The sequence below is a fragment of the Anolis carolinensis genome, unplaced genomic scaffold (assembly GCF_035594765.1).
Source record: "Anolis carolinensis isolate JA03-04 unplaced genomic scaffold, rAnoCar3.1.pri scaffold_12, whole genome shotgun sequence".
NCBI lineage: Eukaryota > Metazoa > Chordata > Lepidosauria > Squamata > Dactyloidae > Anolis > Anolis carolinensis.
The window spans coordinates 17,261,533-17,278,016 of NW_026943823.1; the positions used below are offsets into that span (position 1 = coordinate 17,261,533).

At 41.3% G+C, this 16,484-nt stretch overlaps 1 protein-coding gene across 2 annotated transcripts in view; it reads left to right on the plus strand.

Moving 5' to 3' along the window:
* The window catches only part of LOC103282655 (interleukin-13 receptor subunit alpha-1), a 44,221-nt gene that overhangs the window by 19,159 nt on the left and 8,578 nt on the right, over window positions 1-16,484 (plus strand). For both annotated transcript variants that reach the window (XM_062963766.1, XM_062963767.1), the window contains exons 2-8: window positions 4,689-4,849; window positions 5,898-6,036; window positions 8,468-8,591; window positions 9,608-9,774; window positions 11,557-11,699; window positions 13,827-13,974; window positions 15,163-15,253. In XM_062963766.1, the coding sequence (XP_062819836.1) occupies window positions 4,689-4,849; window positions 5,898-6,036; window positions 8,468-8,591; window positions 9,608-9,774; window positions 11,557-11,699; window positions 13,827-13,974; window positions 15,163-15,253 (973 nt within the window). The remainder of the gene's footprint in view (window positions 1-4,688; window positions 4,850-5,897; window positions 6,037-8,467; window positions 8,592-9,607; window positions 9,775-11,556; window positions 11,700-13,826; window positions 13,975-15,162; window positions 15,254-16,484) is intronic.

Here is a 16,484-nt window from a genome sequence, read left to right on the forward strand (position 1 = left end):
TACGGTAATCTTAGTGCCGAGCCAGAGCAAAATGGGAAGCTGCTCTAGGAACACCTAGAGCTCCTATTTGATGGACGTCATCTCGAATGTAATTGCCATGATGATTCAATGATATGTAACCTAGTGTAACGTAGTTCAAATTGCATTAACTGGCAGTGTAGATCCATCATCCAGCCTCAGTCTCCAGATCAGCCTTGATCTGAGCCGGACTAGGAAGGAACTCCATGGGAGCTACAAAGCAAGGCTTCTGATTCCGAACTCTTTTCTCAGCCTTTTGTGTTTAAAATGCCACATAAACACATAGGGTTGTAATGTTTCCCAGTTCAAGCTCTGAGTCACTCTGAAAGGGCCTCTGAGTCATCCTTGTTCTCCTCCTCCTCCCCTTCCTTTCTTGATCTTTTGAGGTGATAACATTCCCTGGCTTTCAGAGCTCTTGCCTTCCCAGAAGAGCCTCATCTACGAGTCAGATTGATGTAATGCGCTGGACTATGAGGCCAAGGTCCAGAGTGCGAATCCTTGCTGGGCCATAGAATCCAGAGGGAGGCAAACTGAACACAGCTTTCCAAGAAAACCCTGCGATTGAGTCACCATTGTTTGGCAGCACCATGAAGGCATATCACATTAGAATCCTGGAGTCGGAAGGGATTTCTAAACGCCATCCAGTCCAACCCCATTCTGCCAGGCAAGAAAACACCATAATAATAATAATAATAATAATAATAATAATAATAATAATAATAATAATAATAATCTGTTTTGAGTGAAGTCAAAAATCAGAAACTCCTCAAAGCACAGCAGACAAAAAAAACCAGTACAAGAAAACCGCACTACAAACTAGAGCTGACAGCTGGCACAACAAAACATTGCATGGAAGGTTCCTTGACAAAACTGAAGGAAAAGCTGACAAGGATAGGACTTGGCTCTGGCTCACGAATGGGACCCTGAAGAAGGAGACAGAAGGCCTGATCCTTGCAGCCCAGGAGAACAAAGCCATCAGAACAAAGGCAATTAAGGCCAAAATCGAAAAATCAGCTGATGACCCAAAGTGCAGACTGTGCAAGGAAACCGATGAAACCATTGATCATATCCTCAGCTGCTGTAAGAAAATCGCACAGACAAACTACAAACAGAGGCACAACTATGTGGCCCAAATGATTCATTGGAACTTATGCCTCAAGTACCACCTCCCAGCAGTAAAGAACTGGTGGGATCACAAACCTGCAAAAGTATTGGGAAATCAGCACGCAAAGATACTGTGGGACTTCTAAATCCAGACTGACAAAGTTCTGGAACCCAACACACCAGACCTCACAGTTGTGGAAAAGAAAAAGGTTTGGATCATTGATGTCGCCATCCCAGGTGACAGTCGCATTGACGAAAAACAACAGGAAAAAGTCAGCCGCTCTCAGGACCTCAAGATTGAACTTCAAAGACTCTGGCAGAAACCAGTGCAGGTGGTCCCGGTGGTGATGGGCACATTGGGTGCCGTGCCAAAAGATCTCAGCCGGCATTTGGAAACAATAGACATTGGCAAAATTATGATCTGTCAATTGCAAAAGGCCACCCGACTGGGATCTGCACGCATCATCCGAAAATACATCACACAGTCCTAGACACTTGGGAAGTGTTCGACTTGGGATTTTGTGATACGAAATCCAGCATATCTATCTTGTTTGCTGTGTCATACAATGTCGTTGTGTCAATAATAATAACAACAACAACAATTTTATTTTTCTATCCCGCCTCCATTTCCCTGCAAGGACTCAGGGCAGCTAACACAGGCCCTAGCCCAGAAACAAATACAACACAATAAAACCAGATAGAACAGCATCATCAACTAAATAAAAACATAATAAAATCAATACAATGCAATAGCAATACAATACAGCAAGAACCCCCGGTGGTGTAGTGGATTACAGCCTTGTGACTTGAAGGTTGGGTTGCTGATCTGAAAGCTGCCAGGTTTGAATCCCACCCGGGGAGAGTGCGGATGAGCTCCCTCTATCAGCTCCAGCTCCATGCGGGAACATGAGAGAAGCCTCCCACAAGGATGGTAAAAACATCAAAACATCTGGGCGTCCCATGGGCAACGTCCTTGCAGAAGGCCAATTCTCTCACTCCAGAAGCGACTTGCAGTTGACTTGTCGCTTCTGACACTTACAAAAAATCCAATACGCAGTAAAAACCAATTTAGGCATGGAATAAGGACATTCCACCAAAGCATCCCGACAGATGACCATCCAGCCTCTGCTTCAGAGCCTCCAAAGGAGGAGATTTCACCAGACTTTGAGGCAGTGTATTTCACCATTGAGCAGCTCAGGATGTTCTTCCTAATGTTCGGAGAATCTCCTTCCCTGTGCTTTGAACCCATGGCTCCTTTGAGTCCCACTCTCCTGCTCCCTCTCATGTCTTCTCTTAACTTTCTCTGCTGAGGTTAAACAGATCCAGCTCTTTAAGCCGCTCCTCAGAGGGATTATTCCTGGTCTCCAGACCTTTGATCATTACGGCATAACATGAGTATAGGGTTGCCCTTGGGCTTGAATGAATCCCCTCCTTGGGTGCCTTCCTCCTTTCAGCAAAGCTTTCTGCTTCTTGTTCTTATGACTAATCTTGGCTTCCTTCCTCTGGAGAGATGTTTGTTTCTTTTGCGTTGGGCTTTTAAAAATAAAACCGGGGAACTTTGGCGGGATCAGCGGCCCCTTAGGCTTTCTTGTTGTGTTGTCTTCAACGCGCTTCTGGATTTATGGCGACTCGATAATGTCTCTCTCCAAAGATCTCATTAAGGGTTTCCATGACAGAATCGAACCCTGGTCTCCAGAATCTCAGGAGGCGTCTACATTGTTGAATCAATGTGCAGGTTTTGTTTTTTTTTAGAAATACTCTTTATTGTGATTTTACAATTACAGTAGAGTCTCACTTATCCAAGCTAAACGGGCCGGCAGAAGCTTGGATAAGCGAATATCTTGGATAATAAGGAGGGATTAAGGAAACGCCTATTAAACATTAAATTAGGTTATGATTTTACAAATTAGGCACCAAAACATCATGTTATACAACAAATTTGACAGAAAAAGTAATTCAATACGCAGTAACGTTATGTTGTAATTACTGTATTTACGAATTTAGCACCAAAATATCATGATATATTGAAAACATTGACTACAAAAATGGCTTGGATAATCCAGAAGCTTGGCTAAGCAAGGCTTGGATAAGTGAGACTCTACTGTATTTAAAACCAGCAAGTTAAAAGAAAACAGAGAGAAGAAAAAAAAAAGAAAATAAAAAAATTGTGTTTATTAGAAAGGTAAAAAGTGCTTGAAAGTACTCCGTGGATAAAGATAGAAAGACATTTAAAAAATAAAATAAAATAAAATAAAAAGAAAGAGATAGAAAGAAACAAATCTGGTTTCCTTTTGCGTTGACTTCCTGGGACTGTTCCATAGGGTTTCTCTCCTTTTCCTTCGTCCATGTCTACTTCTTAACTTTTTCTTCTCCTGACTTCTTCCCGTGTTCTTGAATCCTTGGGTCTCGTCACTATCTTCTTTTCTATTCATTTGATTTCTAATTCTCTAATTTTCTACACTCCGTTATATTCCAATATCTCTTATTTTATATTTTATTTATTTACAAATTTAGATTTTGGGTTTATATCAATGTTTTGTAATTTTTCTTTTTTAAATATTCTGATACTCCACCAGTCTGTTTCTTTCAGTTAAACTGGTGTCATACTGCATTCATTCTACAATGCGAATGCATTAAAAAGTCACAAGATGGTGAAAAAAGATTTGAAAGAAGTAACACGGTTACAATATCTTCAGATAAGAGAACACTTTCATTCGGACCGAAAATTAGGCTTCGGGGAAAAGTGGGATTTTTGGGAGAGTATACTAAAGTCGGGAAAAAAATTACCGTATATACTCGAGTATAAGCTGAGGCACCTAATTTTACCACAAAAAAACTGGGAAAACATTGACTCCAGTATAAGCCGAGGGTGGTAAATTTCCAAAATAGAAATAGATACCAATAAAATTACATTAATTGAGGCATCAGTAATTAAATGTTTTTGAATATTTACATCAAATTTAAGATAAGACTGTCCAACTCTGATCAAATCATTATCCTCATCTTCTTCAATGTAAATGTGCTTATGTATCCTTTTAATAATAATAGAGTGAAATAATACATGTAATAATAATAAATGGAGTAAAATAATAAATGCAATAATAATAATAAGAAGAAGAAGAAGAAGAAGAAGAAGAAGATCAGAGTGAAATAATAAATGTATTAATAATAATAATAATAATAATAAAAATAAAAATAGAGTAAAGTAAATGTAATAATAGCAACATAATAGAGAAAAATAATAAATGTAGTAATACCAATAATAATAGAGACAAATAATAAATGTACCATATATTCTGCTCACCAGCCTGTGCCACAGCCTGGAGTTGGTTAAAATTGTTTTTATTTTTAAAAATTGTATTTTTCTTTCGTTGTTGTTGTTGTTGTTTTTGCACTACAAATAAGACATATGAAGTGTGCATAGGAATTTGTTCGGGTTTTTTTTTTTTTAATGATAATTCGGCCCCTCAACAGTCTGAAGGATTGTGGACCGGCCCTCTGCTTTAAAAGTTTGAGGACCCCAGCTTTAAAGAATCAGAATGCCTCTTTCTTTTCTCCTTTCGCAGAAGGTGCAACTGTCCTCCCTCGCCTCTCCGATGTCCATTATGAGATCCGGGAAGAGCTCTGCCAGCTGACGGCCTCGTGGGCTCCCGTGCCGCCCTCGAGCGATTCCTGCGTCATAACCTATGAGAGTGACATAGACGTAGACGGCGAAGGGTTCATCGGCGTAAGCTTTGTATTTCTGGGAATTTGGGGTGGGAATGGAAATATGGCCATTTATGATGGAAATTACCCTATTCACTCGAGTCTAATCCTCACCGTTTTGGGGTAAATGGCCTGGCCAAAATTAGAGTGCAAATAATAATAATGATAATAATAATAATATACAAATAATAATAATAATAATAATAATAATAATAATAATAGAGTAAAACAAAAAACCAGTACAAGAAAACTGCACTACAAACTAGAGCTGACAGCTGGCACAACAAAACACTGCATGGAAAGTTCCTTGACAAAATTGAAGGAAAAGCTGATAAGGAGAAGACCTGGCTCTGGCTCACGAATGGGACCCTGAAGAAGGAGACATTTGGAAACAATAGACATTGACAAAATTACGATCTGCCAAGTGTTCGACTTGTGGTTTTGTGAAACGAAATCCAGCATATCTATATTGTTTGCTGTGTCATACAACGTCGTTGTGTCAATAATAATACAAATAATACAAATAATAATAATAATAATAATAATAGAGTAAAATAATAAATGCATTACAGTAGAGTCTCACTTATCCAACACTCACTTATCCAACGTTCTGGATTATCCAATGCATTTTTGTAGTCAATCCAGAACGTTGGATAAGCGAGTGTTGGATAAGTGAGACTCTACTGTATTTGTATCCCTCTTAATTGTGACGCAAAACATATATTAAAAGTTGCAATCGTATGCACATTTAGAGTGTAGAATGAACGCACTTTGACTTCCCTTTGCCACGGTACAATGCTGAGTCCTGGGATTTGTAGTTTTGCAAGGTTTTTTTTTTAGTCTTCCTCCCAGGATCCTGAAACATTGAGCTACAGTGGTGTCCAGCCGCATCAATTCTACAAAGTAGATGCATTGTAGCATTGTCTCCAAACAAATTGCGGCTGGTCTTATTAGTTTCCTGTGCTGTGATGGACTCTCTCGTGAGGTTTGGGCTCCTGGGATTCCGGTTCGCGTTGCCTCGTCTTTCCTCCCAAAAGAGCTGATGGCTTTTCCTCTTCTTTCAAACTTAGCCGTGGGATCGAACGCCTTCCCGGACCGTACTGGTGCCCCTGGGGAATCAGAACAGACTGATATTCAAAGCTCGAGCGACGTGTAACAATAATAATACGTTTGCAGGCGAATGGTTTGAGCTCCCAATTCGACAAAACGGTGAGTTCCTACTTCTGGTTTGTGTCCAAATTGGGCATCCGCTTTTAAAAACCTATCCTATTGTAGCCTTCTCCCAAAATACCTCTCTAGATGATCATCTGTCATTCCTAGCACATAAAAACTCTGGTCTCTTCTTAAATGTAGCCTTGACAATACAGTAGAGTCTCACTTATCCAACATTCTGGATTATCCAACACATTTTTGTAGTCAATGTTTTCAATACATCGTGATATTTTGGTGCTAAATTCGTAAATACAGTAATTACAACATAACATTACTGCGTATTGAAATACTTTTTCTGCCAAATTTGTTGTATAACCTGATGTTTTGGTGCTTAATTTGTAAAATCATAACCTGATTTGATGTTTAATAGGCTTTTCCTTAATGCCTCCTTATTATCCAACATATTCGCTTATCCAACATTCTGCCGACCCGTTTATGTTGGATAAGTGAGACTCTACTGTATTGTCTGCCATCAGATGTACCATATATACTCGAATATAAGCCGAGGCACCTAATTTTACCACACAAAAAAAAAACTAGGAAAACATTGACTCCAGTATAAGCCAAAGGTGGTAAATTTCACAAATAAAAATCGATACAGTAGAGTCTCACTTATCCAACATAAACGGGTCGGCAGAATGTTGGATAAGCGAATATCTTGGATAATAAGGAGGGAATAAGGAAAAGCCTATTAAACATCAAATTAGGTTATGATTTTACAAATTAAGCACCAAAACATCATGTTATACAACAAATTTGACAGAAAAAGTAGTTCGATATGCAGTAATGCTATGTGGAACAATTTCTCTGTCTCTATCTATCTATCTATCTATCTATCTATCATCTATCAAGGGGAGTGGACTGGATGACCCTTAGACGGATCTGCCTGTCTTTCCGTCTGTCTATATAACCATCTATCTAAGAGGGTTGAGCCTTTGGGGTCTCTTCCACTTCTAGGAACCATCTCCCTGTCTCTATGTATCTATCATCTATCAAGGGGAGTGGACTGGATGATCCTTAGGGTCTCGTTCAACTAGAAGGATCTACCTGTCTTTCTGTCTGTCTGTCTGTCTGTCTGTCTATCTATCTATCTATCTATCTATCTATCTATCTATCTATCTATCTAGGGGGTTGGACTGGATGGCCTTTGGGGTCTCTTCCACTTCTAGGATCTATCTATATATCTCTATCTGTCTGTCTGTCTATCTATCTATCTATCTATCTATCTATCTATCTATCTATCTGTCTATCATCTATCTATCTTTCCTCCTATCTAGGGGGTTGGACTGAATGGCCTTTGGGGTCTCTTCTACTTTTAGGATCTATCTATCTATCATCTATCTATCTATCTATCTATCTATCTATCTATCTATCTATCTATCTATCTATCTATCTAGGGGGTTGGACTGGATGGCCTTTGGGGTCTCTTCCACTTTTAGGATCTATCTATCATCTATCTATCTATCTATCTATCTATCTATCTATCTATCTATCTAGGGGGTTGGACTGGATGGCCTTTGGGGTCTCTTCCACTTTTAGGATCTATCTATCATCTATCTATCTATCTATCTATCTATCTATCTATCTATCTATCTATCTATCTATCTATCTATCTATCTAGGGGGTTGGACTGAATGGCCTTTGGGGTCTCTTCTACTTTTAGGATCTATCTATCTATCATCTATCTATCTATCTATCTATCTATCTATCTATCTATCTATCTATCTAGGGGGTTGGACTGGATGGCCTTTGGGGTCTCTTCCACTTTTAGGATCTATCTATCATCTATCTATCTATCTATCTATCTATCTATCTATCTATCTATCTATCTATCTATCTAGGGGGTTGGACTGGATGGCCTTTGGGGTCTCTTCCACTTTTAGGATCTATCTATCATCTATCTATCTATCTATCTATCTATCTATCTATCTATCTATCTATCTATCTATCTATCTAGGGGGTTGGACTGGATGGCCTTTGGGGTCTCTTCCACTTTTAGGATCTATCTATCATCTATCTATCTATCTATCTATCTATCTATCTATCTATCTATCTATCTATCTATCTATCTATCTAGGGGGTTGGACTGAATGGCCTTTGAGGTCTCTTCCACTTTTGGGATCTATCTATCTATCTATCTATCTATCTATCTATCTATCTATCTATCTATCTATCTAGGGGGCTGGACTGGATGGCCTTTGAGGTCTCTTCCACTTTTGGGATCTATCTATCTATCTATCTATCTATCTATCTATCTATCTATCTAGGGGGCTGGACTGGATGGCCTTTGGGGTCTCTTCCACTTCTAGAATCTATCTCTCTATCTTACAAGGGGGTTGGATTGGATGGCCCATGGGGTCTCTTCCAACACTGTGATTCTTTGTTCCTCTGGGTCTTGCTTCTGAAGCTGCTGCCCCTCTTTCCCCAGGTACGGCAGGCACAGGGGCCAGAAATATCAGCTGCATTTGGCGCTACAAGGAGTCCATCCAGTGCTCCTGGCGGCGGGGAGAGAATGCGAGTCCTCACACCCTCTACAACCTGTCCTACTGGTGGTGTGTATCCGAACACAGAGACACAGATACGCAAACGCCATTGTCTCCAAAGTCAAGTAGAATATCGGAGAGGCTGCAGGGCTGCAGGGCTGATGAAATCCCATGCTTTTTTTCAATTTGGAAACCAGTCATTATTGCAGAAGAGCTAGTGTTTCATCACCTCCATGCTCTGCTTGAGTCATAGACACACTCGCATGGATGTCATCCCTTTGGCCCATAATAATAATAATAATAATAATAATAATAATAATAATAATAATAATAATAATCTTTATTTATACCCTGCCACCATCTCCCCAACGGGGACTCGGGGCGGCTTACGTGGGGCCATGCCCAGAACAATACAATATAACAAAATATAAATAAAACAACAAATCATAATGCATTAAACAATACAATAAAAGAAAATATACACTACAATAAACAAAATCAAAAGAACAGTAGAACAATAAAACCCATTGCACTTCCAAAATCATTTCCAAGTGGAATCAAACGGCATTCCGCAGTGTAGATTGTTAATGTGGGATTTGTGTATTGATAGTGTTTAAATGCAATTTGTGCCATGCTTGTATTGCAACTGATTGCGTCATCCAGAATGTACCATAATATGGAAAGAGTTAGTTGCCAAGAAGCTATGATGTCCTTGATGTGTGGCTGGAACTAGGGAGTATCCAGACACAAGTGTTTGTGCATACCGATTGCGTCAGTTCAGTTGAGTTCTGTCTGCCTAGAGTTCAAGTCAAGTTCTGTTGAAGAACAGAACAGTCCTGTGTTCATCTGTCATCTGCAAGTCTGTTTGTGTTGATTACTGCTGCATACAGTAAAACTTTGTAAATAGTTTTACCAACATCTCTGAGTGTCTCTTCGTTCTGAGCTCCACTGCTTCCATCCAACTACTGCTGTGCTGCAAATACTCTGAAATAGATGTCCTCCTGTGTTTTTCTCTGTGTGTGTGTGCCTGAATATTCAGGGTCTGCTGACCGCCACCCCATTTTCTTATTTATTGCCCATCCAAGGTCTCCAGAACTGAGGAGTTGTACCAATTACACTAAAGAAGGCGATGTCTTTCGATGCACTTTCCATTTTGACGCCGTGTTGGTCGAGTCTTTTGCAATCTCCATCCGCGGCAATTCGGACGAGGTTCAGACCGTGTGCCTGGTCACAAAGTATAGCATTGAAGAAAGTAAGTCGGGCTGTGTGTGCGTTTTTAAAGGCCTTCCTGAGTTTCAAACTGTTGTCGGGAAGAGATTTCATATCCCCCAGGTGTTGTTGTTGTTGTTGTTCTGCACAGGTGAGGAGGTCCTTCCTTTATTTCTCAGAGCTAGTGGGACATTTTTTTTGTGCCGGAGGCGCTCCGTGTTTATAATGTACCCCAAAAGCAATGAGAAATTACCAGCAGGGTTTTGATATATATAGGATGGGTTCTTCCAGATCCCAGATTCCCTGCTTTGATACATTATAGAATCGTAGAGTTGGAAGGGACCCCCAAAGGCCATCCAGTCTAGCCCCATTCTCATAGGAAGGAAGGCACAATCAAAGTTCTCCCGACAGATGGCCATTCAGCCTCAGCTTAAGAGAAGGAAACCCCATCAGACTCCCAAGCAGTCTATACTTTGCTAGAGTTGGAAGGGACCCCCAAAGGGCATCCAGTCCAGCCCCTTTCTGATAGGAAGGAAGACACAACCAAAGCTCTCCTGAAAGATGGCCATTCAGCGTTGGCTTAAGAGAAGGAGACTCCACCGGACTCCCAAGCAGTCTATACTTTGCTAGAGTTGGAAGGGACCCCAAAGGGCATCCAGTCCAGCCCCTTTCTGATAGGAAGGAAGACACAATCAAAGCTCTCCTGACAGATGGCCATTCAGCCTCAGGTTAAGAGGAGGAGACTCCAACAGACTCCCAGACAGTCTATACTTTGTTAGATTTGGAAGGGACCCCCAAAGGGCATCTAGTCCAGCCTCATTCTGCTAGGCAGGAAGACACAATCAAAACTCTCCCAACAGATGGTCATTCAGCCTCGGCTTAAGAGAAGGAGACTCCATCAGACTCTCAGGCAATCTATACTTCGCTAGAGTTGGAAGGGACCCCCAAAGGGCATCTAGTCCACCCTCATTCTGCTAGGCAGGAAGACACAAAGCCCTCCCAACAGATGGTCATTAAGCCTCAGCTTAAGAGAAGGATACCCGACTGGACACTTAGTCTATGCTTTGCTAAATACAAGGGACTCCCAAAGGGCATCTCGTTCAGTCCCATTTTGCTAGGCGGGAAGACACAGCCAAAGCTCTCCTGACAGATGGCCATTCAGCCTCGGCTTGAGAGAAGGAGACTCCACCAGACTCCCAGGAAGCTTATCCCACCATCGAATGGCTCTTTCTGTCATTTCTTTGTAATGCTTAGGTGAAATTTCTTTCCCTGCCCACTGAATCCATTGCATCGTACTACAGTAGAGTCTCATTTATCCAACACTCGCTTATTCAACGTTCTGGATTATCCAACGCATTTTTGTAATCAATGTTTTCAATACATCGTGATATTTTGGTGCTATATTTGTAAATACAGTAATTACTACATTGCATTACTGCATATTGAACTACTTTTTCTGTCAAATTTGTTGTATAACATGATGTTTTGGTGCTTATTTGTAAAATCATAACCTAATTTAATGTTTAATAGGCTTTTCCTTAATCCCTCCTTATTATCCAACATATTTGCTTATCCAACATTCTGCCGGCCCATTTATGTTGGATAAGTGAGACTCTACTGTATCTGGAGCAGCAGTAAACAAGCCTGCCTCTTCTTCAATGGGACATCCCTTCAAATATGTAAACATGGCTATCATGTCCCTCTAAGCCTTCTCTTCCAAGTGAAAAGGTCCGAACAAAGCAGAATAAAGTGGGACCAAATAAAGACTCCATTTCTTTGGCATGGTGCAGCTATGTATTTACTTGTGGTTTGTTTATTGCTCCAGAAATTCCCATCAAACTTCACACTCCAAAGATCGTAGACATCAAGGAAAGCAGCGACGGTGTATATCTGACTTGGACTCAGCCGAAACTGTTCACTGGCATATGCTACCAAGTCGAAGTGAACAACACCAAAACAAAGATAAGGGTAGGTTCCTCTCAAACCTAGCTCAAACCTTGAATGGATTACTATTATTATTATTATTATTATTATTATTATTATTATTATTATTATTATTATATTGTATGACACAGCAAACAGGATAGATATGCTAGATTTTGTATCACAAAATCACAGGTCGAACACTTCCCGAGTGTCTAGGACTGTGTGATGTTGTTGTTGTTGTTATTATTATTATTAATATTAATATTATTATTATTATTGTATGACACAGCAAACAAGACAGATATGCTGGATTTGGTATCACAAAATCACAGGTCGAACACTTGCCAAGTGTCTAGGACTGTGTGATGTTGTTGTTGTTGTTGTTGTTGTTATTATTATTGTATGACACAGCAAATAAGACAGATATGCTGGATTTCGTATCACAAAATCACAGGTTGAACACTTCCCAAGTGTCTAGGACTGTGTGATGTTGTTGTTGTTGTTGTTGTTATTATTATTCTGTATGACATAGCAAACAAGATAGATATGCTGGATTTCGTATCACAAAATCACAAGTCGAACACTTCCCAAGTGTCTAGGACTGTGTGATGTATTTTCGGATGACGCGCACAGATCCCAGTCGGGTGGCCTTTTGCAGTTGGCAGAGTGTAATTTTGTCAATGTCTATTGTTTCCAAATGCCAGCTGAGATCTTTTGGCACAGCACCCAATGTGCCCATCACCACCGGGACCACCTGCACTGGTTTCTGCCAGAGTCTTTGCAGTTCGATCTTGAGGTCCTGATAGCAACTGAGTTTTTCCTGTTGTTTTTCATCAATGCGACTGTCACCTGGGATGGCAACATCAATGATCCAAACCTTTTTCTTTTCCACAACTGTGATGTCCGGTGTGTTGTGTTCCAGAACTTTGTCAGTCTGGATTCGGAAGTCCCACAGTATCTTTACGTGCTCATTTTCCAATACTTTTGCAGGTTTGTGATCCCACCAGTTCTTTGCTGCTGGGAGGTGGTACTTGAGGCATAAGTTCCAATGAATCATTTGGGCCACATAGTTGTGCCTCTGTTTGTAGTCTGAGAACCATTCTGTTCTGAGTCTAAATCTTGCACCTGGCTATTTTCACTTTCAACAAGAACATTCCTAGCTGAGGGAAAATGAACATTCACACACTGCTCATCCTCATCAACAACAGAGTCATTTTGAACTTGGGGCCGGGCTGTGGCGCAGGCTGGTAAACAGCTGCTGCAATAAATCACTCTGACCATGAGGTCATGAGTTCGAGGCCAGCCCGTGGCAGGGTGAGCACCCGTCAATTAAAAATAAAATATAGCCCCTGCTCGTTGCTGACCTGGCAACCCGAAAGATAGTTGCATCTGTCAAGTAGGAAATAAGGTACCACTTATAAAAGTGGGGAGGCAAATTTAACTAATTTACGACGTTGAAATGAGGAAGTGCCGTCAGAGTGGATGATGAAGCAGCTGCTCCCACCCGTGGCCAGATTCGAACATCTCCTCAGGAGAAGGTTTATTTATTTATTTATTTATTTACAGCATTTATATTCCGCCCTTCTTTCTCACCCCGAAGGGGACTCAGGGCGGATCACATTACACATATAGGCAAACATTCAATGCCTTTTAACATAGAACAAAGACAAGACAAACATAGGCTCCGAGTGGGCCTCGAACTTATGACCTCCTGGTCAGAGTGATTCATTGCAGTTAATTGCAGCTGGCTTGCTCTCCCGCCTGCGTCTGTCTGTCTGTTGTCTCTGTCTCGGTTCGATGTGTTTATGGGCATTGAATGTTTGCCCTATATGTACATAATGTGATCCGCCCTGAGTCCCCTTCGGGGTGAGAAGGGCGGAATATAAATACTGTAAATTCTGAACCTGAATCCCATCATCCTCATCAGAGTGATCTTGAACCTGAATCCTCAGCAACCTGAGGATCCAGCTGAGTCACAACACCTTCACCACAATGCCAGTCAATGAGCTACTGACAACTGGCCCTGCTTGTTGGCTTCTGCTGGCTTACCGCTACACGGCAGTGATACCAACTTTCCCCGCGAAAATTCCCCGCGAGAGCTACGTGCCTTGTAACCTTAACTTCTGGATAACCTTCATATTATTTCCCCCCTCGCCTCTTTTCTTTAAGGTATTTGAGGACCACACCAACGTCAGCATCCCTCTCGCGCTGAAGGGGTACCATACTTTCCGGGTGAGATCCGCAGCAGACTCGTCTGGGAGTCAGTGCCAGGAGACCCGGGGAAATTGGAGCGATTGGAGCGAACCGGTGGACTGGGGTAAGGCCCATCTCTGCAGCGGGACTGGCTCAGTCACCTCCATTGATCCATATTGCAAAATATTCACCATTGGCATGAGCGTTCTGTCCATCTTGACCGGCTTGAGCAGAGGTCCCCAAACTAAGGCCCGGGGGCCGGATGCGGCCCTCCAAGGTCATTTACCTGGCCCCCGCCCTCAGTTTTACAATATAATATTTTATATCAGTTTTAATAATATATTGTAAAGGTAAAGGTAAAGGTTTCCCCTGACGTTAAGTCCAGTCATGTCTGACTCTGGGGTGTGGTGCTCATCTCCATATATTGTATATACATATAATATTGATAAAAATATTAAAATGTTATACAATATAATTCTAATAATAATACCATATAATAATATTAATTATATGTTATATGTTACATATAATATCACAGTATAGTGGTATAGTTCAATATCGTAATATAGAATGCTAATATTGTGCTATGCTAATAATATAATATCAATAGCTTTTGATGAGTAAATGACAAAGTTGACATGGCCTGATTTAAGGATGAAGCACGAGGATCTCGGATGAATGGAATTAATTATACGAGCGAGACTTGGATAAGTGAGACTCTACTGTACATGTATTATTTTCCTGTATTTATTATTATTATTATTACATGTATTATTTTACTCTATTATTATTAAAAGGATACATAAGCACGTTTACATTGAAGTAGATGAGAATAATGATTTGATCAGAGTTGGACAGTCTTATCTTAAATTTGAGCTTTATGTAAATATTCAAAAACATTTAACCTACTGATGCCTCAATTAATGTAATTTTATGGGTATCTATTTTTATTTCTGAAATTTACCACCCTCGGCTTATACTGGAGTCAATGTTTCCCCGTTTTTTGTGTGGTAAAATTAGGTGCCTCGGCTTATATTTGGGTCGGCTTATATTCGAGTATATACGGTAAATTCTCCCTTAGGGTGCGTCACCCCCTTGGCACTCCCTTGACCGCCTTGGCTTCCCATTAGGGGGTCCTGGAATGTGTAATTCGCTAAAAAGGCCTTGCAAAATGACAACTTGCAGGGTTCCATAGTATGAAGCCCTGGCCGTTAAAGTGAGATCTACCTGCATTGACGCTCCAGTCTAGAAGGTTATTCGGGTGCATTCTTCGGCGCTGGTCTCCTCACCACCTTTCTGTTTCTTTTTCCAGGCAAACCAGAGAACATGAACTACCTTCTGTTACTCCTCATCCCATTATGCGTGGCCATCCTGACAGTCATTTTGCTCCTTTACTTGAAAAAGTGAGACACGGTTGGCTTATTTTTGAACCTTTTTGTGCAATATATATATTTATACTAGCTTGGGGACCCAGCGGTGCCAGGGTCATTTGAGTCAATGATTTCCTAGTTTTTTGTGGTAAAATTCGGTGCCTCGGCTTATATTCGGGTCACCTTATACTCAAGTATATATGGTATATTGCAGAAATAGATATAAATAATATTTATTTATTTATTTATTTATTTATTTATTTTTCAAACTTATATGCCACCACTCCCCTAGGGCTCGGAGCAGCTTACAAGAACCGGCTAAAATCAACAATTTAAAAACATTTTAAAAACATCATTTTAAAAAAAATCTTTAAAACATCCTAAAAGCACCTTTTAAAACATCAGCAACAGAACTCAAAAGCCTGCCGAAACAGGTGTGTCTTACATGCCCTGCGGAAGGCCAACAAGTCCCGCAAGGCACGGACTTCAGGTGGCAAGGTGTTCCACAGAGATGGCGCCACTACTGAAAAGGCTCTGCGTCTAGTTGCAGTTAGACGCAAGGTCTTAAAACTGGGGACTTCCAGCAGGTCTTGGTCCTCAAAACGGAGGGATCTCTGGGGTTTGTAGGGGGTGAGGCGGTCCCTCAGGTACATCGGCCCTGGACCATGTAAGGCCTTGAAGGTAAGCACCATCACTTTGAAAGTGATCCGGTGCTCAATTGGTAACCAGTGCAGCTGCCGTAAGATTGGTGTTATGTGGCATCTTATCGGGACTCCCGCAAGGAGCTGGGCAGCTGCATTTTGCACCAATTTGAGCTTCCGGATCACCGACACAGGAAGGCCAATGTAAAGGGCATTACAGTAATCCAGTCTCGAGATGACTGTAGCCTGGATCACCGTAGCCAGGTTGTCCCTAGATAGATAGGGGGCTAGCCGTCTAGCCTGCCGAAGATGAAAAAAGGCAGTTTTGGTAACGGCGGAGACCTGGGCCTGCATCGTCAGTGAAGGGTCCAAGAGGACTCCCAGACTCTTTACTAGTGAAGACGGGCGTAGCGCTTCGCCATCCAGGGTTGGCAACTGGATATCCCCACTGCCCGGTCGGCCCAGCCATAGGATCTCCGTCTTTGCTGGATTCACCCTCAACCTACTGGAACGCAACCATCCAATAATGGCCTCGAGGCACTGATGAAAATTGTCGGGTACAGAATCCGGTTGGCCTTCCATCTTTAACACAAGCTGAGTGTCGTCAGCATATTGATAACACT